At 46.9% G+C, this 23,201-nt stretch overlaps 1 protein-coding gene across 3 annotated transcripts in view; it reads right to left on the bottom strand.

Moving 5' to 3' along the window:
* TP53BP2 (tumor protein p53 binding protein 2) overlaps positions 1-22,308 on the bottom strand; it is a 57,792-nt gene extending 35,484 nt beyond the window's left edge. Inside the window, exon 1 of one of the 3 annotated variants that reach the window (XM_070602311.1) lies at positions 22,009-22,308. In XM_070602311.1, the coding sequence (XP_070458412.1) occupies positions 22,009-22,035 (27 nt within the window). In that variant the 5' untranslated portion in view covers positions 22,036-22,308. Of the gene's footprint in view, positions 1-7,337; positions 7,452-21,341; positions 21,761-22,008 lie in introns of those variants that run through there. The other 2 variants (XM_070602313.1, XM_070602314.1) reach the window with 2 other exon arrangements.
* Between the last annotated feature and the right edge of the window lie 893 nt (positions 22,309-23,201).

Genomic DNA, 23,201 nt, shown 5'->3' with positions numbered 1-23,201 from the left:
CAAGTTTTTCACATTCCGGTAAACTGAACTACACAAAGACACACAGCTCTAGGCCTCAACGCAGCCAGGAAGGCAGAACTTTAAAACTGTTACACAAAAATCCTACTACGTTGAAAAAACACCAGAGATTAACTAAGCCCACGAATTTCACCTGCTGCTGCTCTGGCAGAATATACAGCGTATTTAATGACGGAGACGAAAAATTTACACTTCGGTATGAACCAGTACTTCTCCACACTCCCCACCCACATCAAAACTTTCTTCAAAGCTCAACACTTCAAAGCAGTAGCTGTGTTCATTGTAAACACGAGACCTGGAGTGTTCACTCAACCAGAGAAACATTCAACATCAGTATATCTCAACACACACCTTGTCAACAAACAACAGGCTTGTGCGCACGCCAGGGGCACCCCACCTGGTACGCCCCATCTCTCGGGGTGCTTCACACACGGCGGCTCAGAGGCCGACATCACCTCTCAGACCAGCAGAGCAGGTGTTACTTTCTCTTTATAAATGGAGACACTGACTCAGAGAAGCGATCTGTGGGGCTACCAAAATGAGAGGCCGGGTGCAGCTCTGTTCTTCGGACGCAGCCGCTCTCCGTGAGCTGTTCTTACAGCACAAACATCTCAACAAACGCTCTGTTGAACCACAGTAACCCCAACTTTACTTTCAGAAAAACAACAGCTACATTTATTGAAAAGTATAATTACAAATAAGAATGATGAAAGACGGGTCTGTTTAAGACTACTTTTCCCCAAAATCCACAGGATTAACACTGGTGGAAATGCCAAGCGCAGGAGGGACCCGTGTCTGCCCTTCCCCAGGGAGAGCAGCCCCGTGGAGATCTCAGCGAGCGTGCAAAGTCCCCAAGGCTGGGCCCTCACGGTGACCCGGCCGCAGTCCGGGCAGGAGGTCTGCGTTCTCACCCAGGTTTGTTAATCATTAGTTGGACCAGCTCGGGGAAGTAAGATCGCCTCTCTGACCCTCAGTCTTTGAGTTCTCTAAGAGCCATCATTTATTTTAGGTGTTCATGGTGTCCGAGGGAAAGCCACCATCCTTACAACGGCCTAAAGCTGGCACTTAGCAACTCAGGCATGAACGGAGGACCTGAACGAAGGCAGTGGCCAGGAGGACAGGAAAAGGGAGAGACTCAAGAGGAAAGACAGCCTCTGGTGACTGAACGAGGGCGGGGCGTGGGGTGCGTGTGACTTGAGCAACTGTGCGGATGCCGAGAGGAAACTCAGGAGCAAGAGCTGGGGTGCTGCGCGTTGTGACCTGGGCAGTGCCAGGGGGGTAGGGGGTGTCTTGTGTGGACTGGCCGATCCACGATCCACCCACACCAGCATCTATCCCCCACCACCCTTCCAGCCCTCACCTCCTCCTAACCCCTCCTCTCTCTGCTTCGCTGGTGCCCTCCCTGCTGTTCCCCACACGTGCCAGGCGTGCTCCCCATTGGAGCCTGTCACTTGCTGTCCTGTTTGCACTGTTCTTCCCTGGATGGCAGCACGGCTTGCATCCTCATATCCTTCAGGTCTCTACACAGAAGCTGCCTTCCCAGGGAGGCCTTCCCTGGGCATCCCGCCCAAAACTGCACCAGCACCCTCACAAGTGCACGCACATGCACACACACACACGCACATGCACACACGCACGTCCCTGCTTTATTTCTCTCCTTGGCACAGTCACCAACATGCCACATATTATATCGACGTAACGTGCTTTTATCATCTGTCTTCCCTACCAGAACGTAAGCACCACACAGTCCAGGGGCTTGACTGCTCAATCCCATACCCTCAGCACCCTGACCTGCGCCTGGTGTAACAAGCACACAACAAGAATCTGTTTATGAATGAATAAATGCTGTAGCTGTTACTGCATTTTACAGATTTACATCTGACTTCTTTTCACGGTAAGTTTTCTTTCAGGTATTGCTACGAGGGGTACAGCGCAGCGTATGTGGCACAGCTATAGGCTCTGACAAAAATGAGAGTGTGTCCTCTCCTCATTCCTTCAGCTTCTATCACGCTACAGTCCTACTTCTGTTTCCACATCCTTTTCATTCACCCAATATTTACAGGCCATCTCCTTCATGGTCCAAGTTCTACTGTAGAAATAACCTTTTCTAAATAGCTAATACGGCACATAGTACAAAATTCAACAGAGAGAACGAGTGTGCTGTGTGCAGAGGGACACAGCCAGCCCACAGGGAGGGAGTCACGGGAATCAAGACCCAGCCTGGCTCTTCCGTGGTCCCGTCCCTCCTCACTGGACAGACACAACCAGAAGTCAGAGGGCAAGGGGAGCCACTGATGCAGTTTATGGACGTCAACCTCCTGGGGCACAAAGCGGGTGGGGAGTCTATCTGGAGAGACAAGCAAGGGAAGCTCAGGGCAACAGGCCTCCCCTCCAAACCCAAACTCAGTGACTTCAACATCTCCGTGGTTAGAGGGGGCTCTTGAGCAACAATCTAAACAGAAGGCGAGCACAAGCCCAGCCGGGGTCTAGGAGAAGCCGATCCCGGCAGAGTGATCAGCAAAAGTAAAGGCCTTGAGGAGGTCAAGGGTGTCAGATTCGTGGAAGAGGAAAGTCACCCTAGGGGGAGCAAGGGGCAAGGATTACAGGACATTAAATCAAAGAGCCCAAACCACGGCTCAGGATGTTACTGGTCCTCAAACTCTGGAGCGGACAGAGGGGTGTTAAGCAGATTGCCGGGCCCCACCCTCAGAGTTTCTGACTGGGTGGATGTGGGGTGGGGACTGAGACCCTGCATTCTAACGAGCTGCCATGTGCCGCTGATACTGCTGGTCCACGAGCCGAGAACCACTGCTCTCAAGCCAGAGCAAGAAATTTGGATTTTAATCTAAGAGGCCTTTGGAGCAAATCAGTAGACATGGAAAGCAGAGAAGAGGTTGCCGGGGGCTGGGGAAGCGACCGCCAACGAACGGGCCCAGGGTTTGTTCTGGGGTGATGGAAATGTTCCGGAATGAGCGGCGATGGTTTCACAACCTTGTGGATATACTAAAAAGCACTGAATTGCATGCTGCAAAATGATGGTGTGTGAATCATCTCTCAATATTTTTTTAAGAAAAGAGGTCATCAGAAGATTCTGAACAGGGGAGTAAAGTGATTTATGTCATTTAAAAAAAAATCACTCTGGCTACTACGTGACGGGGGACAGTCATGAAAGACCAGTTAAGAGGACATGCAGCACATAAAATGAGATATGATGGTAGCGAGAAACAGCAAAGGCGGTGAAAAATGGCTGGATTTGGGCATGTTTTGAAGGTAGAGCCAACAAGACTCACTTGATGGACAGGACACGGGAGGTTAAAGTAGAAAAAAATTAAGGGTGACTGGATTTGCTGTCTAAGCACTGGGTAAACAGTGGTGTAATTTACTGAGATGAGGATGGAGGAAGGACTGGAGAGGGGCCCACAGGACAGGGGCCTCCACGCTAAATTGGAGACAGGAAGAGGCCATTTAAGACACAAGTCTGACTGAGATAAGAAAAGTTGAGAGATGAGCAAATACGAGCCTTGAAAGCCATAAGGCTGGGTGTCCTAGATCAGCTAGGGACAGCCGGACACAGAAAAGAAGCTGAGGACTGTGGCTTGAGAGAGTCAAACATCATGAGGTGCCACAGAGGACAAGGATCCAGCAAAGGACTGAGAAAGATCCATCAATAAGAACACAAAAGAGGGGCCGGCCCCACGGCAGAGTGGTTAAGTTCACACGCTCCTCTTCGGTGGCCCAGGGTTTCGCCGGTTCGGATCCTGGGCGCAGACATGGCACCGCTCATCCGGTCATGTTGAGGCGGCATCCCACATGCCACCACTGGAAGGACCCACAACTATGTTCTGAGGGGTTTGGGGGAGAAAAGGGAGAAATAAAATTAAAATCTTTAAGAAAAAAACAAAAAACACACACACGGAAGGAAACCCAGAGGAGTGTGATGTGCCAGAAACCAAGCAAAGGAAGTGTTGCTACGAAGTCAAAGGAAACTTAGACGTCTCGGAAGTGAGGGCCGAGCACTGATCCCCACATTTGCCAAGATGGGGGTTGTTGGTGGCCTTGACAAGCACTGAGTAATGAGGATGAAAGCCTGGTCAAAACAGACTAGAGAACCCAACGGATGGACAGAGAGACATGGTACAGACAACCCTTCCAAGGTGATTCACTTTAACACAGCGCAGAGGAAATGTAGCTAGAGATGCAAGAAGACAGACGGTGAAAGGAGCGCTTTGTTTATATTTCAACATGGGGGTATTTACAGCAGGTTTTAGTGGGAGCGGGTGCTCCCGTAGAGAGGGACAATGGTATAGATCACACTGAGTCTTTCTCTCTAGCCATCACCTGTTCTCTAGACCAGTGTTCACTGCCCGGTGGGGACAGCCATCTGGAGAACCAGACGCTTCACACTTGGCATGGCCAAATGGCCAGTCCCACCCTCACTCATTTTCTTCGTCATAGTATTTACTTTTTAAATTACAAACACAGTTTATCAAGTTTGATGATTTCTTAATTGGATACGATAGCACAGTGGCGACAATTAGGCTAGAAGAGGTGGCTTTAAGCTATGACTGTACGACCCTTCATATGTCACCGAGGGAGTGTCTTACCTGTAAAAATCAGAGACAGGAGGGGTGAAGGACCACCCACACGTCCCAAGTGCTACCATGGGCTACAATATCTGCAATGGCTCCTCCTCCCTTCCAGGAAATTATGATTAGAACAAAATAAAGGCATCACATCTTTGGAAATAAACCTTTTAAACTCATTTCATCCACTCTTTCAATTTATAGACATTAAGTATGTCCCCAAGTTATAAAGGTTAATTATCACTTACACTTACATATCACTTATAATTTAAAATCTTTTAGATTGTAATAAAGCCATTATTGTGGGCTTTATTGTGATGATTTATAATAATCTAAAATTCTATAGAAGAAACAGGCATTTTCTCAATAAATATCAATTCCCTTCTTCTTACTTTGCTTGGAAGAGGGACAAAAAAATAAGAAAAAGAGGGTCACAGGAGAGGACTGGCTAAACTAATTATCATATTAACCTGAGAAAAAGGAAGCCCATGTGGTCTTTATCTGTGTTTCATAAATCTACTGTGCTCCAAAACCATCAAAGAATTCTTCAAAAATGTAATTTAAACCCCTGAAAAAGAAAACAAAAATGAGGTGAAGCTGTTTTTTATTTCATTAAAATGAAGTAGTTTGATCAGCATGTTGAAAACTTTACTTCAGAAAGAAATTTCAGCCCACTTGATCAACTACGTCCTTTAGGAAGCAAGGATTGTGGCCTAGAATTCATGACCTTTAACAATAAAAAAATGGAACCGTTAAATCTTAGAAGTTTTCAGCATCCGACACTAAAACATTTTAGAAAGAAAAAGCACAAATAACAAAACTTTCAAAAAAGTGTCCCTTAGGTATTGTTTTGTTACAAAACGGTATTTGCCAAATACTATTATACAAATGGAAAATATGTCTATACAAACATGTAATACACGCAGTGAAAAAAGCCTGGGACTATATTCCTCAAATTAACAGTGGCTAGGCCTTGGTGATAAGAGGATGAAGTGACTTTTTGGGAGCTTATCTATGCTTAAATTTTCTAGAATGACTATGCACCACTTGTACAATAAAATCGATCTTTTAAGGAATCAATGATGAAATTAACAAGATAAAAATAAGGTACCAGGGCCGGCCCGGTGGCGAAGCGGGTTAGGTGCGCACGTTCCGCATCGGCGGCCCCGGGTTCGCTGGTTCGGATCCCGGGTGTGGACACGGCAGTGCTTGGCAAGCCATGCCATGATAGGAGTCCCACATATAAAGTACAGGAAGATGGGAACAGATGTTAGCTCAGGGTCAGTCGTCCTCAGCAAAAAAAGAGGAGGATTGGCAGCAGATGTTAGCTCAGGGCTGATCTTTCTCCAAAAAAATAAAATAAAATAAGGTACCATTTTTACTCACACACGTTACCACTTGCCTGGATCCTTGCTGTGAGATATGTAGGGTAAATGTGTTTCTGACAGTGCTTCTCTTGGGTTACTGTGCTGCCTCAACTGTACTCAACGACCATTAAAAACAAGCAATTGAGAAATAAATCTTAAAAGCCTGCTATATTAGAATGGAATATTATTCAGCCACAAAAAAGGAATGAGGTACCGACGCATGCTACAACATGGATGGACCTTGAGAATGTTATGCTAAGTGACAGACGCCAGACACAAAAGGGAACGTCCAGAATATTCAAATCCACAGAGACAAGAAGTAGATTAAGTGTGCTTAGAGGCTCGGGGGCAGGGGAACTGGGAGTAACCACTAAAGAGTACGGGGTTTCTTTTTGGGGTGATGAAAATGTTCTAGAACTAGTGGTGACGGCTCTATATCCTTGTGAATATACTAAAAACCACCTGATGTGCACTGCACAGGGTGAATTTCATGGTATGTGAATTTTATCACAATTTAAAAAGCCCACTACAGGCTCACTACGTGTCAGAGAGAAAACCACTTAAGGTAGATGAGATTCACTCGTGGAAAAATCAGAGAACAATTTAGTACTAAATTACATAAATGAGACTGTAGGTAAAACGGAAATTCAGAAATAAAACAAATAAATGAGATCAGAGATAGACTGAGGGTTTCAGCAAAAAGGCATAAATTCACGGAAAGCCTAAGAAAAATAATAAAAAAATAATTTATAATAACCTTACTTCCAAAATGCCATCTTCTCCTAGCACTTTATAATTTTTTAAACACCATATTCTCAGGAAAATAGAGATGACTTCATTAGCTTCTTTCCCATACATGGAGACAAAACTGTGTTCCCTGGAGTTATGTCCCCTGGGAGGCCATTGTGAGAAAGTTGATTATTCTCACTGACTCAAGCTGCAAATGCGTTCCTGGGAACTTCTGAGGTAATTCTTTTCATCAGAGAGAGTGCAGCGAGAATCAGACCAAAACAACCCCTCGGCCTTCAGTCGCACCCGTAGAGCCCCATACACCACGAGGACAAGACACCGCTGGGGCATCCGAAAACGCTCACAACGTCCAGCCGCACAGCAGACGGCTTTTCTTCCTTTGGTAGAAGATGTGAATACCTGATCCGCCCTTCTCGGTGACCAAAAGACACGGAAACGTTACCTTCTTTCCAACTTGTAAAACAGGAACTTCATTTTTTTATAGTCTGAGCACAAGGAGAAGAGAAACTCGAAAGGGTATGGAAGAGCAGAGGATGTAACAGACACATCACGTACGACAATATAAATGGAAAAGCCTGGGGGAAAGAAGGGTAAATTAAAACGCTGGGGTACCACTTACAACCACTGCACTCGTCTTCAATTAAAAGATAAGCTCCAACAGAGAGGAGACGGGAGGAGAGGTGTTCACTCAAAGACACGATGGTGCCACTATAAATTGTTAAAGCTCCAGGCCGGAAAGTGAAATGAGTCATGTGTCAAAAGGCATATGATTATGTATACCTCGTGACCTCACTTCTGGGAATTTATCCCAAAGTAATAACTGAAATGAAGAAAAACTCTAAATGCCTAAAGATTTTCACCACAGTGTTAACACCTATAAACAGAAAGATGAAAAACTAAATATCCAGCGACGTGGAAACGTAAGTTAAAATACAATTGCTGGAAGCACTATAACCCAGCCACCAACTAGTATAAGTACAGTGTTAGAGAAACGGTAAGATAACGTTACAAAACAGAATTAAGCTGGAGATTATAACCATTGAAAACGTATGTGTGTACGGGGTGACTTGTGTGGAACACACAAACGTAATGAGTGGTATGAGGACGGCAGGTACAGGTGGCACTTTTAGATGTTTTAAATCTCAATGTTAAGATTTTTTAAATACTTTACAATTTAAAAGTACACAATATAAACAGTGATAAAAAGAATGTGAAAATATTTCCTTAAAAATGGTCAATGTGATTACTATTTGCTTCTACTTCTTAAAGTGATGAATGTGAAAAGAAAGAAGATTCAGGAAAGATAAAACACTATTTCTATTAAGTTCTGCCAGGCAACCTCCCCACACTCCAGAGCAATTCGTGCTCAAGTCATGTCCAAGAGGAGACTCGCCCTTCCAAAAACCCAAAGTCACAGACCATTTTCATCTAAAAAGAATGGGTCACAGATCTATTTTTAAGAGTTCTGTTTTTCCAGGACATGCATTCACTCTAACTATGATGTTATGCTATTAATACAAGAATGATTCATTTTCAAAGAAGAATTATTTCAGATTAAAATTTGGAAGACTTTTCCAAGAGGAAATACAAAAGAACTGGCTAGGGCCTTCACAAGAAATTCACTTTGTGTCAGAGGCTAAAGTTTATTTCTTTGATTTAAAAAACCATGTGAAGTTGCACAGAAAGAAAAAAGGAACCAAGAATATAAGATGTTCCTTGTCACAGAAAGGAAATTAAGCTTTGGAGTAACACCTTCAGAGTTTTGATTTATAAAAACTCAAATCCCTTAGGTTTACCCAAGAGAAAAAAGAAATATGAGAGGGAAAAAAAATTGTCTTTTAGAGAAAAATGAACAACCTGTAAAAAGAGTGACATATTTCCTCCCCAAATCTTACAGCTCCCAGGAAACTCAGCACGGGGACAGCCAGGTAATAAGGTTCGTAGCGAGACTAGAGAAAAGTCTGGATGTTTTGTGTTTAACATTTGTCTGTGGAGAGAGACGTGAAGTACAACCTCACTTTTATATTGTGCTGCACCCCTCATGAAAGAAGGCCCCAGAGTACCTTCTGGAAGAGAATGCTGCTACCAGGCTTCTTAGAACCTGGTCAAGAAACCACCTCTCTCAACACTTATGATACAGAAAGGGGATTTAATCAAGAAATAGTATCATCAACCAATGCTTCTTTCAACCTCTCAAACACACACAGCCATTCAGCCCGTCAGCCCACGGCTCACAACACTGGAAAGTCTCCTGGGATTTTCTGCCTCCTGCTTCTCAAATACCTGGCTGTCCACTCCAGGGGTCACTCTGCTGGCAGGGACTGCGCACCAAGAACACGGGTCAGCCTGGACTGCCTCGTCTCCCCAGTACCTCATGGGCAACCCGCAAGGCTTCACTCTGAGTCCTTTCCTCAAAGACACACTCGCCAGCGTCCCTGATGATCGGTCCGACCCTATTACAGTTACCGGAGGATCTCTGTCCCCAGAGGCCTATGATGACTTCCGAGCTGTCTCTCCTGCCTAGACTTTACTCTCGAGGCCATTAAGCTGCTTTTTAAAATCTTCATCAATTACCATGAGTTACGTGTACCAATGTTCTATTGAGGGTCAATAATATTTAAACTCACCTCTACACCAAGTATCCCACTTTTTTTTTTTTTTTTTTAAAGATTTTACTTTTTCCTTTTTCTCCCCAAAGCCCCTCGGTACATAGTTGTATATTCTTCGTTGTGGGTCCTTCTAGTTGTGGCATGTGGGACGCTGCCTCAGCGTGGTTTGGTGAGCAGTGCCATGTCCGCGCCCAGGATTCGAACCAACGAAACACTGGGCCGCCTGCAGCGGAGCACACGAACTTAACCACTCGGCCACGGGGCCAGCCCCCCAAGTGTCCCACTTTTTATCATGACATATTTTAAAATCAGTCCATCAGTGTCTATCAGCCAAATCTGAGTTATCTACAGCAAAATCATAAAATCATATTCAATGGATTGGTTTTTTATACATCATAAACTACTCCTTTGGTCACTATAGCAAGTGAGTAGAATTCAGAAGTCAGGAACACATGAAGTCTCAACACCAATTTGAACGGTACTGTTACAAAAGTTCACCCAGCATGGAATATCCTAGCCATTCATTCAGCATGATCGCAAGCACACAATCATTTTCTGAGATAATTGCTATTCTGGAAAAAAATGATACAGCAAATAGGAAGGGGTTACTTTAATTAAGGGAAAAATTCATTACGTTCTGAAAAACAGTGTTTTCTCGGAAAGCTGCATGCTGTTCTTAGCTGTCTGATTACACACCCACTCCACATATGTAACCAGGTAACAGTCGCCACCCCTGAGACTCAGAGAGTGATGCCCTTCCAGCGTCAGTCTCTCTAAGGAGGCTCCTGGTTCCATGTCTCTCTCCCAACCCCAACCCCTTGCTGACTTCAGCATCTTTCATTCATTCATCCATCAGGCTTCACTGCACCTACGAGGCAAGCACAGTCTAGGCACAGGGAATACAGCGATGGAAAGGCCTGCACTCTCTGGGCAGGGAGAAGAGACTGACAAACAAATGAGCATGGTATAGAGTGATGTGACAGCGAAGGACGGAGGTGATGAGGGGAGGAGGCTAATCGTGGCTAGGGAAGGCATCTCTGGGGAGGGGCACCGGACCTGAGGTTGAAGGAGCCAGCCGCCTGAAACATCTGGGGAAGACATTCCACGCAAAGGCCCTGAGATGCGGATGAGGTTGGTCTGTTCCATGAACAGAAAGAAGGCCAGTGTATCAGGAACACAGGCGCATGTGACTGAAGGCAGAGAGGCAGACAGGGGCTAGCTCACGCAGGGCCTTAGAGGTCAAGCATACGGAGCACGGGCTCTGGAGGAAGGGAAAGGTCACAAGAGTGGTTCCCAAAGTGTGGTCCCCAGACCAGCAGCATCAGCATTATCCGGGAACTTAGCAGAGACAGAAAGTCTCACCCCCTCCTCCGACCTCCTGAATCACACACACTCCCATGGGGTGGGGCCCAGCAATCCCGCTTGAGTTTGAGAACCGTGGCGTTAGGGGGTTACAAACAGAGATGTAACACGAAGCTAGGTTCCTGAATAATTTGCTATAAATAATGCACAGCACTAGCTGTTTCACCAACAGGTAACAGCAGTGCACATTAATCTGTCCAGTGTATACTAACTATTATAATGCCAAGAGTCAACCCAGTAACAATATCAAAACATCAAAGGTTCATATAAGCTGGTATTTATCTTTACATATTTTGAATTTCAGGGAACTTCCATTCAGTTATAAGAAACATTAAGACCTAAAATCAAATTAGCTGCTCCACAGTCACAGCCTCAAATCACCAGGGGCTGGCCCCATGGCCAAGAGGTTAAGTTTGCGCACTCCACTGCAGGCGGCCCACTGTTTCGTTGGTTCGAATCCTGGGCGCGAATGTGGCAGTGCTCATCAAACCACGCTGAGGCAGCGTCCCACATGCCACAACTAGAAGGACCCACAACGAAGAATATACAACTATGTACCAGGAGGCTTTGGGGAGAAAAAGGAAAAAATAAAATCTTAAAAAAAAAAAAAAATCACCAAATGAGAAAGCTAAAAACCCGCCCTTTTCCTCACTCCCCTCCCTGTCCCCCACACCCTGTCTCTTTGTTTCAAGTCATCCTATCCTTCTGGAATAACTCAAAGACCATGAAACTGCCTCCAATCGCCCCCCACACACACACAACCAGACCTCCGGCCAGAAGCAAACGTTCTCTGCTTCTCTAACAATCGCTCACACTGTAGTTGTCTGTATCTCTGGCTCGTCTGTCTTACTGGTTTATAAAACCCTTTAGGACAGAGGTTTTTCTCCTCCCTAAAAAACGCTCTCTCAGTGTCTTATACAGAGCAAACCTGAAATACATGTTGTTCAATTGACCTGATCCTGTGGTTCCAAGATTCGAAGTCCCACGGAAAGTGAACAGGACACTAGACCATGACAGAGAATGTTCACATCCTGAGGATTCAAGAAACACTTCCACATGAACACACGGGTAACTTCAAAGTGAGCTTCTGCAAGCCAGATGCCGCCTCGGATGAAGAAAACAAGGCACTCTGCTCATTTTAGGGTAACTTAAGAAATCTTCTCTCTCCTTTTCAACTATGTCTACAGCTTGATTTAGGTAAGATTTCAAATTTCGAATACATCCTCCAAAGCTACTCAAAGTGAAGCTACTCTGCTTTCCACATCTGTCACAAACAAGTGAAAGAACTAAAAAACGATACTGAGCTAGTTAATTCCCCACCCCGACACCAGCAGTTCCGTAAGCTCAGCGTTGGATGCTTTCTTCCAAACCAAGCATGGCTGCTCTGCGGACAAGTGTCCTATTTTACGCAACAGCACTGTGACATATTGCATCCTTTTCTTCACTTTTATTCACTAAGCACTCTATTTTTACGATCCACCCATGATGCCACGAGTACAATCAATCCTTGCTTCTACTTCTTCCCTTTCGACCTCACACGCTGCTATGGAAGTCACCTCTGTGCAAATCTTTACGAAAGCTCAAAAGCCAATCATGGGCATAAATTTAAATGGGTGAGAACTACCCTCACCCAAGAAAATCAAAAATAAGAAATCCATTCACCCAAACAATATTTATTGAATCCCCACAGTGTGTTAAACACTGTTAAGTGCTAGAAACACACAGATGAAAGGCAGGGTGCCCGCCCTCCAAGAGCACACAGGACAGCGCGGGGCTCTGCAAACAGCTACGACGCAACGTGAGAACTTCCTCCTGGAGGAAGTCGATTGTCCAGTGAGAACAGGAAAAAACTACTTCCGTTCAAGGAGTGCTACCGAACTGAAAACCGCAGGACGAGGAAGACAAGGAGGGAGAGGACCAGCCAGGCAAAAGCATGACGTGTAAGGCACAGGGCTTGAGAAAACCCAGCATGCTGTCACAAGGGCAATCCCGGAGCTGCTGAAATAGGAGGACGGGGGCAAGGCTGGCCGAATAGGAAGGGACAGGGCGGGTCTCAACCCAGGAGCCAGAAATGAGCTGCAGAAACTCTCTATCTATAACACGTGTTTCTCACACACACACACACACACACACACACACACACACACAGTTATGGAAAGTCAGACGGTGCAGAGCAGGTCACAGACAGCAATACACAACAGGGCACAACTAGCTGTGAGCAGGAGGAAAGGTAACCCCAAGCCCCACAGGCAGCCCTAATGCAGGCTTCCTCGAGAGCATGCAGGAGGCAGTAAGCAGATCTTCTCAAACTGCAGCACAATCGAGAAGGGAGGCCGAGTGAGCAGTGGGGTGCGTGGATGCCCCTGAGTGCCCAGACGAGGCACTTCCTCTCCTTTCACAGCGCGTGCTGGGTTCTAAATCTGACCTGCTCAGTTCGGGGTCTTTATATCACTTCCACCGTGAGGCTAAATACTCTGGAATGCAAGTGTCTCGTTGACACCAAAAAGCTGCAATCTACCAGGCTAGATGCTAAAGGCACTTTCTATCTGGTAAGGAGTCTGCATCGTATGCTGTAAGTAACAGAAGGCAGACCCGAAGTGCTGTGCAGAGGGAAGAGGCAGAGTTCTGTTTCAGGAAAACCACCACAGAAGTGGCGTGTTGAATGGATCAAAGGGGCAGACAGCAGTACAGTCACGCGTTGCTTGACAACACTGACACGTTCTGAGAAGGGCAGCACTGAAAACTTCGTCGTTGTGTGAACACCACAGCGTGCACTTACACAAATCTGGATGGCACAGCCTGCCACACACCTAGGCTGGATGGCACTAATCTTATGGGACCACCGTCATGGACGGGTCCGGTTGTCGACTGAAACATCGTTGGGCAGGGCGTGACTGTGAAGGTAAGAAGATAAAAAAGGAGAGGATTACGACAGCCCAGGTAAGGGAGGGGTAGAGCAGAAAAGGAGCACAGGGACTAGAGAGGAGGCACCGTGACACAGAGAAGAAACCGGTGAGGTAGAAAATGGAAGATCAGAGGAAAGTGGGCAATACCAGGTCGCCCGCGACTGAAAGCAACAAGCAAAACCTACTCGAGAAAGATCCTATCCACCTTTAAAATCAAAGTACTATCCTAAAGAGCCCCCTTTCCAGGAAATCAACAAACTAGCAAAACATTACCCACATATCACAAACCAGCTCAGTTATCATCTAGATCTCGTGGTGTGCACAAAAACACTGGCAGGATGAGATTCTTTCTAGAATTAAAGTCAGCTCTGACTTGAACTTCCTAGATTGCCAGCTACTTTATATCTCTGCCAATGAAATGAAGATATCACCGATTAAAAAAGACTGGTTGGGGCCGGCCTGCGGCCAAGTGATTAAAGTTCGGCACGCTCCGCTTCGGTGGCCCAGGTTCACTGGTTTGGATCCTGAGCACTGACCTACTCCACTCATCAGCCATGCTGTGGCAGTATCCCACATACAAAGTAGTGGAAGGCTGGCACAGAGTTAGTTCTGGGCTAATCTTCCTCAAGCAAAAAAAAAAAAAAGCGGGGGGTGCTGGCCTGGTGGCATAGTGGTTAAGTTCACGCACTCTCCTTCCGTGCCTAGGGTTTGCAGGTTTGGATCCCAGCGTGGACCTTACGCACTACTCATCAAGCCATGCTGTGGAGTGTCCCACATACAAAATGGAGGAAGACTGCCATAGATGTTAACTCAGGGCCAGTCTTCCTCACCAAAAAAAAAAAAGAAAAGAAAAGAAAAAGGAGGAAGATTGGCAGTGGACGTTAGCTCAGGGCAATCTTCCCCACCCCCGCCAAAAAAAAAAACTGATCAAGGAACTTTTCAGTGAGAGCATCACAAGCTTCCAAGGTGGAAGGGTCACGTGGTCTGAAGCGCAGCTGCTGTAAAGCATTTTACGGTTATGGCTTCCTTAAGAAAGCTGATCTGCCCGACTCTGTTTTAAAGAACCACAGTGACAAGAAGGCTTTCTCTCAAGCTCTTCAGGGATCCCTCACCATGTAGAAAGTTTGGTTTCTCTTTCATCCCACAGGAAGGAGCCTGCTATATTGGAGCAATCTTCCCCTACGCCTGTCTTGGTCTTACTCCCAATCCCGGGGAGCATGACTTTCTTCTCTCGCCCGCGGGGCCTCTGGATGTCTAGAGCAAGCGAGAAACTGTGTCAACTGAGTTCACAACCAGTTTGCACTATCAGCCAGGCCCTTGACGTGTAGGCGGTGTTCCGGGGACTCCCCTACAGCAGGTGTCCTAACGTCTTTCCCACCCTCCCCAGCCTTTCACCCCGGCAGCTCCACAACCCATTCTCCACACAGCAACAGGGTGAGCTGCTCATATCAATCAGATGATGTCACTTTTACAGCTTCAAACGCTTCCAGTGGCCACCATATCCCTTCCCACGCCACCTACACGCTTGGTCCCACCCACGACAGCCTACGGGCTGCAACTCTCTTGACCTCAGCTCTCGCCACTCTGCGCCCCCACCCACGAAGCTCCTGCCTTGAGGCCTCACTGCTTCCTGCAGGGCTGGCACCAGCCCCTGCGAACCCCGCCTACTTGGATGCTCCACCAGCAAGGCCTCCCAGGACCCCCTCCTCCGGGTCACCCAGATCTCAGCTGAACTGTCACTTCGCTGACCACCCAATCTAAAGCAGCCAGGCCACTCACATTATGCTATTTAAGTCCTACTTATCTCTCATGTTTTTCTTTGTATGTTCCATCTCCCCCACCCAAACCCCAGAGTAAACTCCATGAAAGGGAAGCTCCCTGAAAACTGTCTTATTCTTTCCCGTATCCATGGCACTCGCAACAGTGCCTGGAATATAGGGATGTTCCCTAAATATCTGCAGAACAGATGCTGTCCCAAAAAGGTCACCCCAGAACAATCAGCAGGTTTATGAGGAAGAACGAAAAGCAACGATTTAATGTGGTTTCACTCAAAATCAGTCCCTAGTTTGTTTCCGATAAACTCATCTGATTAAACCAAATCACTACTCCTTACACAGCCCACCCTGAAGCGGCCAGTGGAAATGCTGTCACTCTGCCCGCATCTCAGCATCCCACCAGCAGGTCATTGCTGCACCATGCAAGCCACTGGAAATGCAGAAGGATGACAACGGCAATGGCACAGCAGAGGCTGCGTGACTCCGTGTCCTCCAGGTCTCCCCACCTGCCTACTCTGCTTCTGATCCTCTTTCCTCCGGCCTCGTCTTCAAGCCCTCGTTAAAGACACCATCTAAAGAAAGATTATTCAACAACCCTCATGCACGAGGTGATCGCTGCGCCCATTCTTTCCCTGCAGATGTGGGAGCGCTGAGATCTCTACGGAAGTATCAGGGGCAGGAAAAAAATAATCACCACCGGCATGTTTCCTTTGCATGGGGTGAGGTCACCTCCGTGTCATTCAGAACTTGATAAGAGAACCATTTACCAACCTTCTCATCCAGTTTGGATTTAAATATGGGAAGACATCTCTGTTTTCCTTTTTCTCCCTCACAAATAATTATAGTCATGCTCTGAGAAGCACTACTTGAAGCTAGCATTAGCCAAAAGAACCCCATGACCAGTGCTTGTCCTGTCAAGTATGGAAAAACATTCTAATCTGGACACCGCCATCTCCGACAGAGCACGTGAACGGGCAGACCTGGGTCAGAGCTCATTTCTGCTGAGTGACCAGGAGCAAAGTACTGAAACTCTTCAAGCTTCAAATTCTTTATGTGACAATGAGACCAGGGACACCCACTTCACAGGGTCCTATCGGGATTGGACGAGATGACCAACCTGATCAGTGGCGCAGTGTCAGGCACAGAGAAGGTTCTCAGGAGAAGCTCCTTCACCTTCCCCGGGCGGGAAATCAGAGCAGAGCGCCTTCAGTCTCTCTGGTTTCCAGAAAAATTGCTCAACCCACCGTGGAAGATCAGGAAACTCTCAACCATTTTTTATTATTACCACTGGTAGTTTAAACTAGTATTCTATAATAGTTATTATGGTTTCCTACACTCTCCTAAACTTGGGCCTTAAGAGATTTTTAGCGGAAATGTTTGAAATTTAAATAAAGTAGTACTAAGTTATGCAATTGAAGTATGCATTTCAAAAGCGAAAGTTCGGTATACTGGCCAAACGAACATTTTCAATGAAAATCTGGTTCTGTTATCATTCAAACAAACCATTTGTTTTTGGATAAATTTTATGTAGAAAAAAGTTAAACGTGATCCACTGCTGCTGAGTCTACGAAGGAACTTTTCTGGCACATGATCTAATTATGTTTAGAATGTGCACTTCTTTGATAAGATGGTTTTCTTTGGATAAGACAGAATGCAAAGCGTTTTAAGAGTCCCTGCCTCCTTAGTACCCAGGGCTCTTAAAGGGTCTCGCGATGACCACAACTCCTCCTCGGCTCTCCCCAGTAAGGTGGAAAATCTTGATGTCTCACCCACCACTCCAACGTAAGTACACATTTCACACACAGTCTGTCATCTGTGTTTTCTTTTCTCAACTACATCTGATGAAAGAAAAACGTTCTGTGCGGCACCAAGCATTCCATCAAAAAACAAGTATTGAAATAATGTTTGACTTGATTAAGTGGCAGGAGCTGAAAAGGACACTCCAGATTCCTAAATTCTTGTATGCCACTTTTCTAATTCTTTGTGACACCTGCTCGCAGAAAAGGCTGGTGAGAGGTTTACAGGACAGGAGGGCAAATCATACCGACACGTACCGGGATGCAGTTACCTCATCTGAGCTGAAGAAAAGCCAGACAACACAGGAGCTTCTAGAAGGGCTCGGCGTTAGATCAGCTTTAGAAAGCCATTTTAAGGAACGCCACCCACTATGGTAGATTACCAAGAGATAAAGGTCTGCACAGTATTCCTTAAAAGCCCCAGAAAACAGAAGCTTTGTTTTATTGTCCTTACTGTCTGCTGTTGAGGGGGCAGGGGACACACAGAGGGAGAGAAAACAGTTCTTTCTAGAACCTGCGTAGGAATAAATGAACGTCCAGGTTGTTTCCAGACAAGTAAACTCTCTTTCAGTTAATTTTTAAAATCTAAGCAGGTGTAGGCTTGTGCTAAGTTTCTTTATAAAGTCTAAATCTGTTTCTGAAACAGGTAAAAACAGACATTTTTCAATGGTTTTCAGCTTCTAATTAAGATAGCAGAAGTCACAAGGCAACACACCTCATGACAGCACATGAAATGTGAGATACTTGGCACATTTTTAAAAACAGATGATTTGTTTAACAGTCTTTGAGAATTACAATCCTATAGGGAACCGACCACAAACTTGATTCTGGAAGAAAACCTAAACGGACTTGCCGCATTACTGCTCAGTGACAAACAGCAGTCCTTTCAGGACAGGCTACAATCACAGAAGTACAATGTTCCACAGCTAGAACTTGAAAACTTCTCAATTTCAAAACACAATTTCCATTTGGAAAATACACACAAATCAAACCAGACTTTCACATGAAAATCACACAAGCATTTAAGCAGGAGTTAAGCTATTGGTCTGTGAGCCGCACAACTTGCACGCGGTCACCTTTAGAAATATATAAACCCCAGTGAGCAGCGGTCAAACTTCTAAAGGAGACACTGCAAGAACCTATTTTTCTGTCCTGCACCCCCAAACTAGAAGCTCAAACGATGGGACATTATTTTACAGCATCATGGTATAATCAGAAATAATTACGCTGCCTCTGCAGCGCTGGAAGATAAAACGCCCTAAATTCAAAACCTAAGTCATGATTAGTTCAACTGAGCTTTTTAAAATGAGCCATTATTTTCTTGAAAATATTATACGTATTAAGGCTATGTGATGAAATTCATTTAAACAGAACACTAAATTAATCAGGAAACCCATTCTCCAAGCCATTAGGGATAAATAGGCCATTATTATCTCATTTGAAATATTAATGTAACCGTGAAGCTGCAAATACGGGATTCAAAGTAAAGTTATTCTTTGTGCTACTTTGTCAAACCGACTTGACTGTGCATACGGTGGACATCAGGCACATATGGCTATTGAGATATAATTAAAACTAAATAAATTATTTTTAAATTCAGTTTCTCAGTCCCATTAGCCACATTTCAAGTGCAGGAGCTGCAGGTGGCCGGTGGCTACCATGCTGGACAGCAGAGACACAGAGCGTTTCCACCACAGCTGGACGTAAATGCCGTCTGTGACGGAGAGACAGGCAAATTGCAGTGCTCTGGCCTCCAGGTGGCCCTCCAGAATGTGTGTGGTGTTGGGTGCATTTTTTCAAGTTATCATTTCAGTAGCACGGACAAATTTTTAGAATAACTATATCTAAAAAGAATAGTGAATGCTTTAGAGTCAGCTAAGTTCTTTCATAAAAACACATTTGTTTGAACACTTCACAAGATGAAAATAATGAAAAAGATATCTGATATAATTTTAAATAGCTGAGAAATCTGGCTCTGAATAATTCTTTCCCTTTATCTGATAGTCAAACACAATGAGAGTGACTCACCAAAAAGCCACACTCTCAAACTGCGAATGACCCCTTCTTTAACGAAGAAAAGTCAGGTGCCAAGTATGAGACATGAACCAGTCTCTCCTCACCAAGCTGGAGAAATATCACAGAACCAGAGCTACCGACTGTGGCAGGTATCCGAAAAAGAGTGCAATTATTCCACCCATTTCTGCACACCCTACCATTAACTCCGCTGTGTTCTCAAGTGCTTGTCTACCTATTTTTAGTTCGCCTACGAAAATGCATCTTCCCCTTCTTGTTTTGGGTCCAATTATCACTTCATGTCCCACAGGAAAGAAAGTCACTTGATTCTCGACCATTTGGTGAGAAAACACACGAACACAATTTACTCGCACATTTTTTATATAATGCAGTCTACAGAGCAAGCTGTTATCTGTAGAACACCTTTAAAAGCAAATCAAGAAATGAACTCAATGCCACAGAACGGTATACTTAAAAATGGTTAAAATGGTGGGGGCTTTTTTTCTTTTTTAAGGAAGATTAGCCCTGAGCTAACATCTGCTGCCAATCCTCCTCTTTTTGCTGAGGAAGACTGGTCCTGAGCTAACACCCGTGCCCATCTTCCTCTACTTTATATGTGGGATGCCTGCCATAGCACGGCTTGCCAAGCAGTGGGTAGGTCCACACCCGGGACCCAAACCAGCGAACCCCAGGCCACCAAAGCAGAACGTGCAAACTTAACCTCTTCGCCACCGGGCCGGCCCCAAAATGCTTACTTTTATGATAGTTACCTTTTACCACCACAACAAAACAGCCTAATCAAGGCAACTGCCTACATTCTGAGACCAAGCATTTTTTCCTATTAATCATAATGCTTTTCCTGATAAATGGGTTAGAATTTTTCAAATAAATTCAAATCCATTTAAAAGCTAAAGACGAGAAATATATTTAACAATAATAGTCTTGTTTTCAAGTATTCAAAATATTACAGGATAAAGACACATACAACATAACATGACTAAAAAAAATCTGTTTCTTACTTTTATGCATTGCAAGGATAAGAATCCCCAGTTTAACCAATATTGCAAATTCAGGAAGGGAAGCTCTTTTCTAGCAACTACTGATTGCAAGCTGGGCATTGTACCAACTGCTTCCTCAACAGGAGCTCTGATCCTCACAGCCACCCTGAGAGCTGGGTACCATTATCACCCCCACTTCACAGATGCTGAAACCGAGGGACAAATTATTTAAAAAGAAAAAAAACCTGTGATCACAAAAGTAGGAGCTCAACAAATGCAAAGCTGGTGTACACGCCACCACACCACACTGTGAATCAGCTAGGATTCTACTCTGACACTTGAAAGGCAATCAGAAGAACCGTACTGCTAAATTAAATACTCTCTCAAGAGCTACATAACTTTTCATAAATTCTGATGATCTGGTACGTGGTTGGGAAAAGGAAAACTTTCATTAAGTGTTAAGAGAGCCCAAAGGATAGCCCGTCATAAAACTATCTTTAAGGAAGAAATTACATTGCAACAACAAACGTTTCTTGTCTTGCTGCTATTCTTAAGTAAAATTCACAGACAACCTGCAAAAGTTATTTCAAGACAAGGAAATGTAAATCCAAGGAATAAAAACTTTAACAGCAAAATCCCTCACCATTATCCATTGTTCATATTTTAACAGTGGGCATTCACACCAGAAACATAACTTTAAAACTAAGTATTAAACTAAAATAGAATGCATAATGCTATTTATTAACACTTTCAAATTCCTTGAATTCTGGCAGGATCAAATAAGCCAAACCACCTAAACTCACTTATCAATTCCAATAAATTATGTTTGGCCAGGATGTGGAAGTTCAGGACGCCCCCACACACACACAAGGAGGCGGCCAGGGGACAGAATATTACACTCTGCATCTGGGAGTGCAAGTAAACAAAACTTGTCGTCACTCCATTCCGCAGACAGTCTAAAGAGTAAAAGAAAAGCTGTTTCTTTGTTTGAACAAATGAAGCCATAACAAACATCAGATGACTGCAAAATGGTCCCGCTTCGGCGGCAGAGCTGCAAGGACAACTTGTTCGAGGAAACACGCTACCAAAGTCGGCATAAAGCAATGCAACCCTCCAGATTCTGCGAACATCGAAGGAGAGGGACATTTCAAAAACGTCGCAAACCTGTTGTCCACCTGTGGCCTGGTGGCCATGTCCAAAGCCCGCGGAGCCCAGAAAGAACTCACTAATCTTCTCAGAGGTCTTGCTGAACAAGCCGTGCAACAGCGAGCCAGGCACGTACGTCTTACTGCGATCCAAAACTTTGAGGCTTCATTTACTGAGACCAGTTTCCAGAGAGAGAGCAAGCAGCGTGGCTGCTATCGCAGACATCAAGATCAAAACTCGAATCAAAATAAAGCAAGGGTACGCTTTTCACTATATATATTTCACTCCAATGAAAAGTTTAAAAAACAACACCACCACCAAGCAAATAATGGGACTCCCGGCTCCCCTGTTCGTCACCTTCAAGAACTGCAAAAAGTCAGGACCCAGCCGGGAGGAAAAGAAAAGTTCGAGCGCCCGCCCCCCCTCCCCGCCGCTCCACCAACTCCGCAGCCGCGCCGGGACCGCTGCGCTCGCCGAGGGTCTCCCCGCGCCCCCTCGCCGGCCTCGCGGTGCGGAGCCCGGAGGACCGAGCCGCGGCCGCTGCCTTGAGGATCGCGACGCGGGCGCAGGTCGCCGGGCTCCGCTCGGGACCCGCAAGGGGCGCGCCCCAGACCCCCGCCCGCGCCCCCGCGCACTTCCGGGCCCCGCGCCCCGGTCCGTGCGCGCCCGCCCGCCGCCCGCTTACCGGCATCATTTTGGACCCGAACCGCATCGAAGCGGGCAGCCAGACGCGGCCGGGAGGAGAGCGGAGGCGCCCCGGGGGGCGCGGGCTGCGGGGGAGGGGCGCGCGGAGCGAGGCCGCCCGGGCGGCGGCGGACCTGTTGCGGGGCGGCGGGGCGGAGGGACGGCGGCGGGGCGCAGAGCCCTCCCCGCGGGCTGGGGCGCCTCCGAGCCCGGGCCCACCCGGCCGGCCCCCGGACGCGGCTTTGTCTCCTCGGCGCTCGCGGCGGCCGCTCGGGCTCCCTCCTCCGCTCCGAAACCAACTAAGCCCGGGCCGCTCCGCCGAGCCCGCGCCGGCCCCGCCCCCGCGCAGGCGGGCCTGGGGGAGGGGCGGCGGCGGGCGGAGCGGCGCGCCTGCGCGGGCCCGCGGGGCGGGGGCGGCGGCGGCGGCGGGCGCGCGCCCGGGGCGGCCTCTTTGGGTCCAGGCCTCGGGACGAGGCGCGGCCGGGGGCGAGCGCGCGGCGGCTCGGGCGCGCGCCTCCCGCGGCGCCGGGGTTGGCGAGGCGGCGCCTCGGGAAAACACAATAGTGGGAGCCGCGCGGGAGCCGGGGCCGCGGCCGAGCCCTCCGCCTTCGGAGCCCTGGGCCGCCCCGGCGCCCGCGCTGCGTCCCGGCCTCGGCGGTGCCGCTCGGCTCGGCCCGAGCGAGCGAGCGGACGCGGGTGGACCGCCCTGGCCGCGCCCGGGGACTGCGGGTCTCCCCGGAGGCCGCGGGGACGGCCCCGTCCCGACAAAATGGAGATCGTGGTGGTGGTTCAGCCCGCAGCACGGCCCTTTCCTCGCCTGTGCCACTGCCCGCTTCTGATTTAAAACTCGTGTGTGGCTTGCTGTAATTTGTTCAAAGTACACTTAAAAATGACTAACATGGTAAATTTTATGTGTATTTTATCACGATCAAAATAAGTCAAACCCCCGCAAAAGTTGAAAATGTGTAAAGCACCATTGCGAGCAGCTGCTTCGCTGCCGCTCAAGCGCATCATTGTGGGTTTCTTCGAAGGATGCTTGTTACGCCCTGGGCTGGGATGCGACGAGAGGGGACTCGGCGCCCGCCGTGTGGAGGCAGGGAAGCAAGGCCTAGGGGACAGACTCCAGGAGCCCTAACTCCGGGAAGCTTAGTTCTGGTAAAGTTGTCCATGCAAGCTCGCTCAGAGTCACGTTTC

The sequence above is a fragment of the Equus przewalskii genome, chromosome 31, assembly GCF_037783145.1.
Source record: "Equus przewalskii isolate Varuska chromosome 31, EquPr2, whole genome shotgun sequence".
NCBI classification, from domain to species: Eukaryota; Metazoa; Chordata; class Mammalia; order Perissodactyla; family Equidae; genus Equus; species Equus przewalskii.
This window is presented reverse-complemented; position numbering and strand designations above follow the sequence as displayed.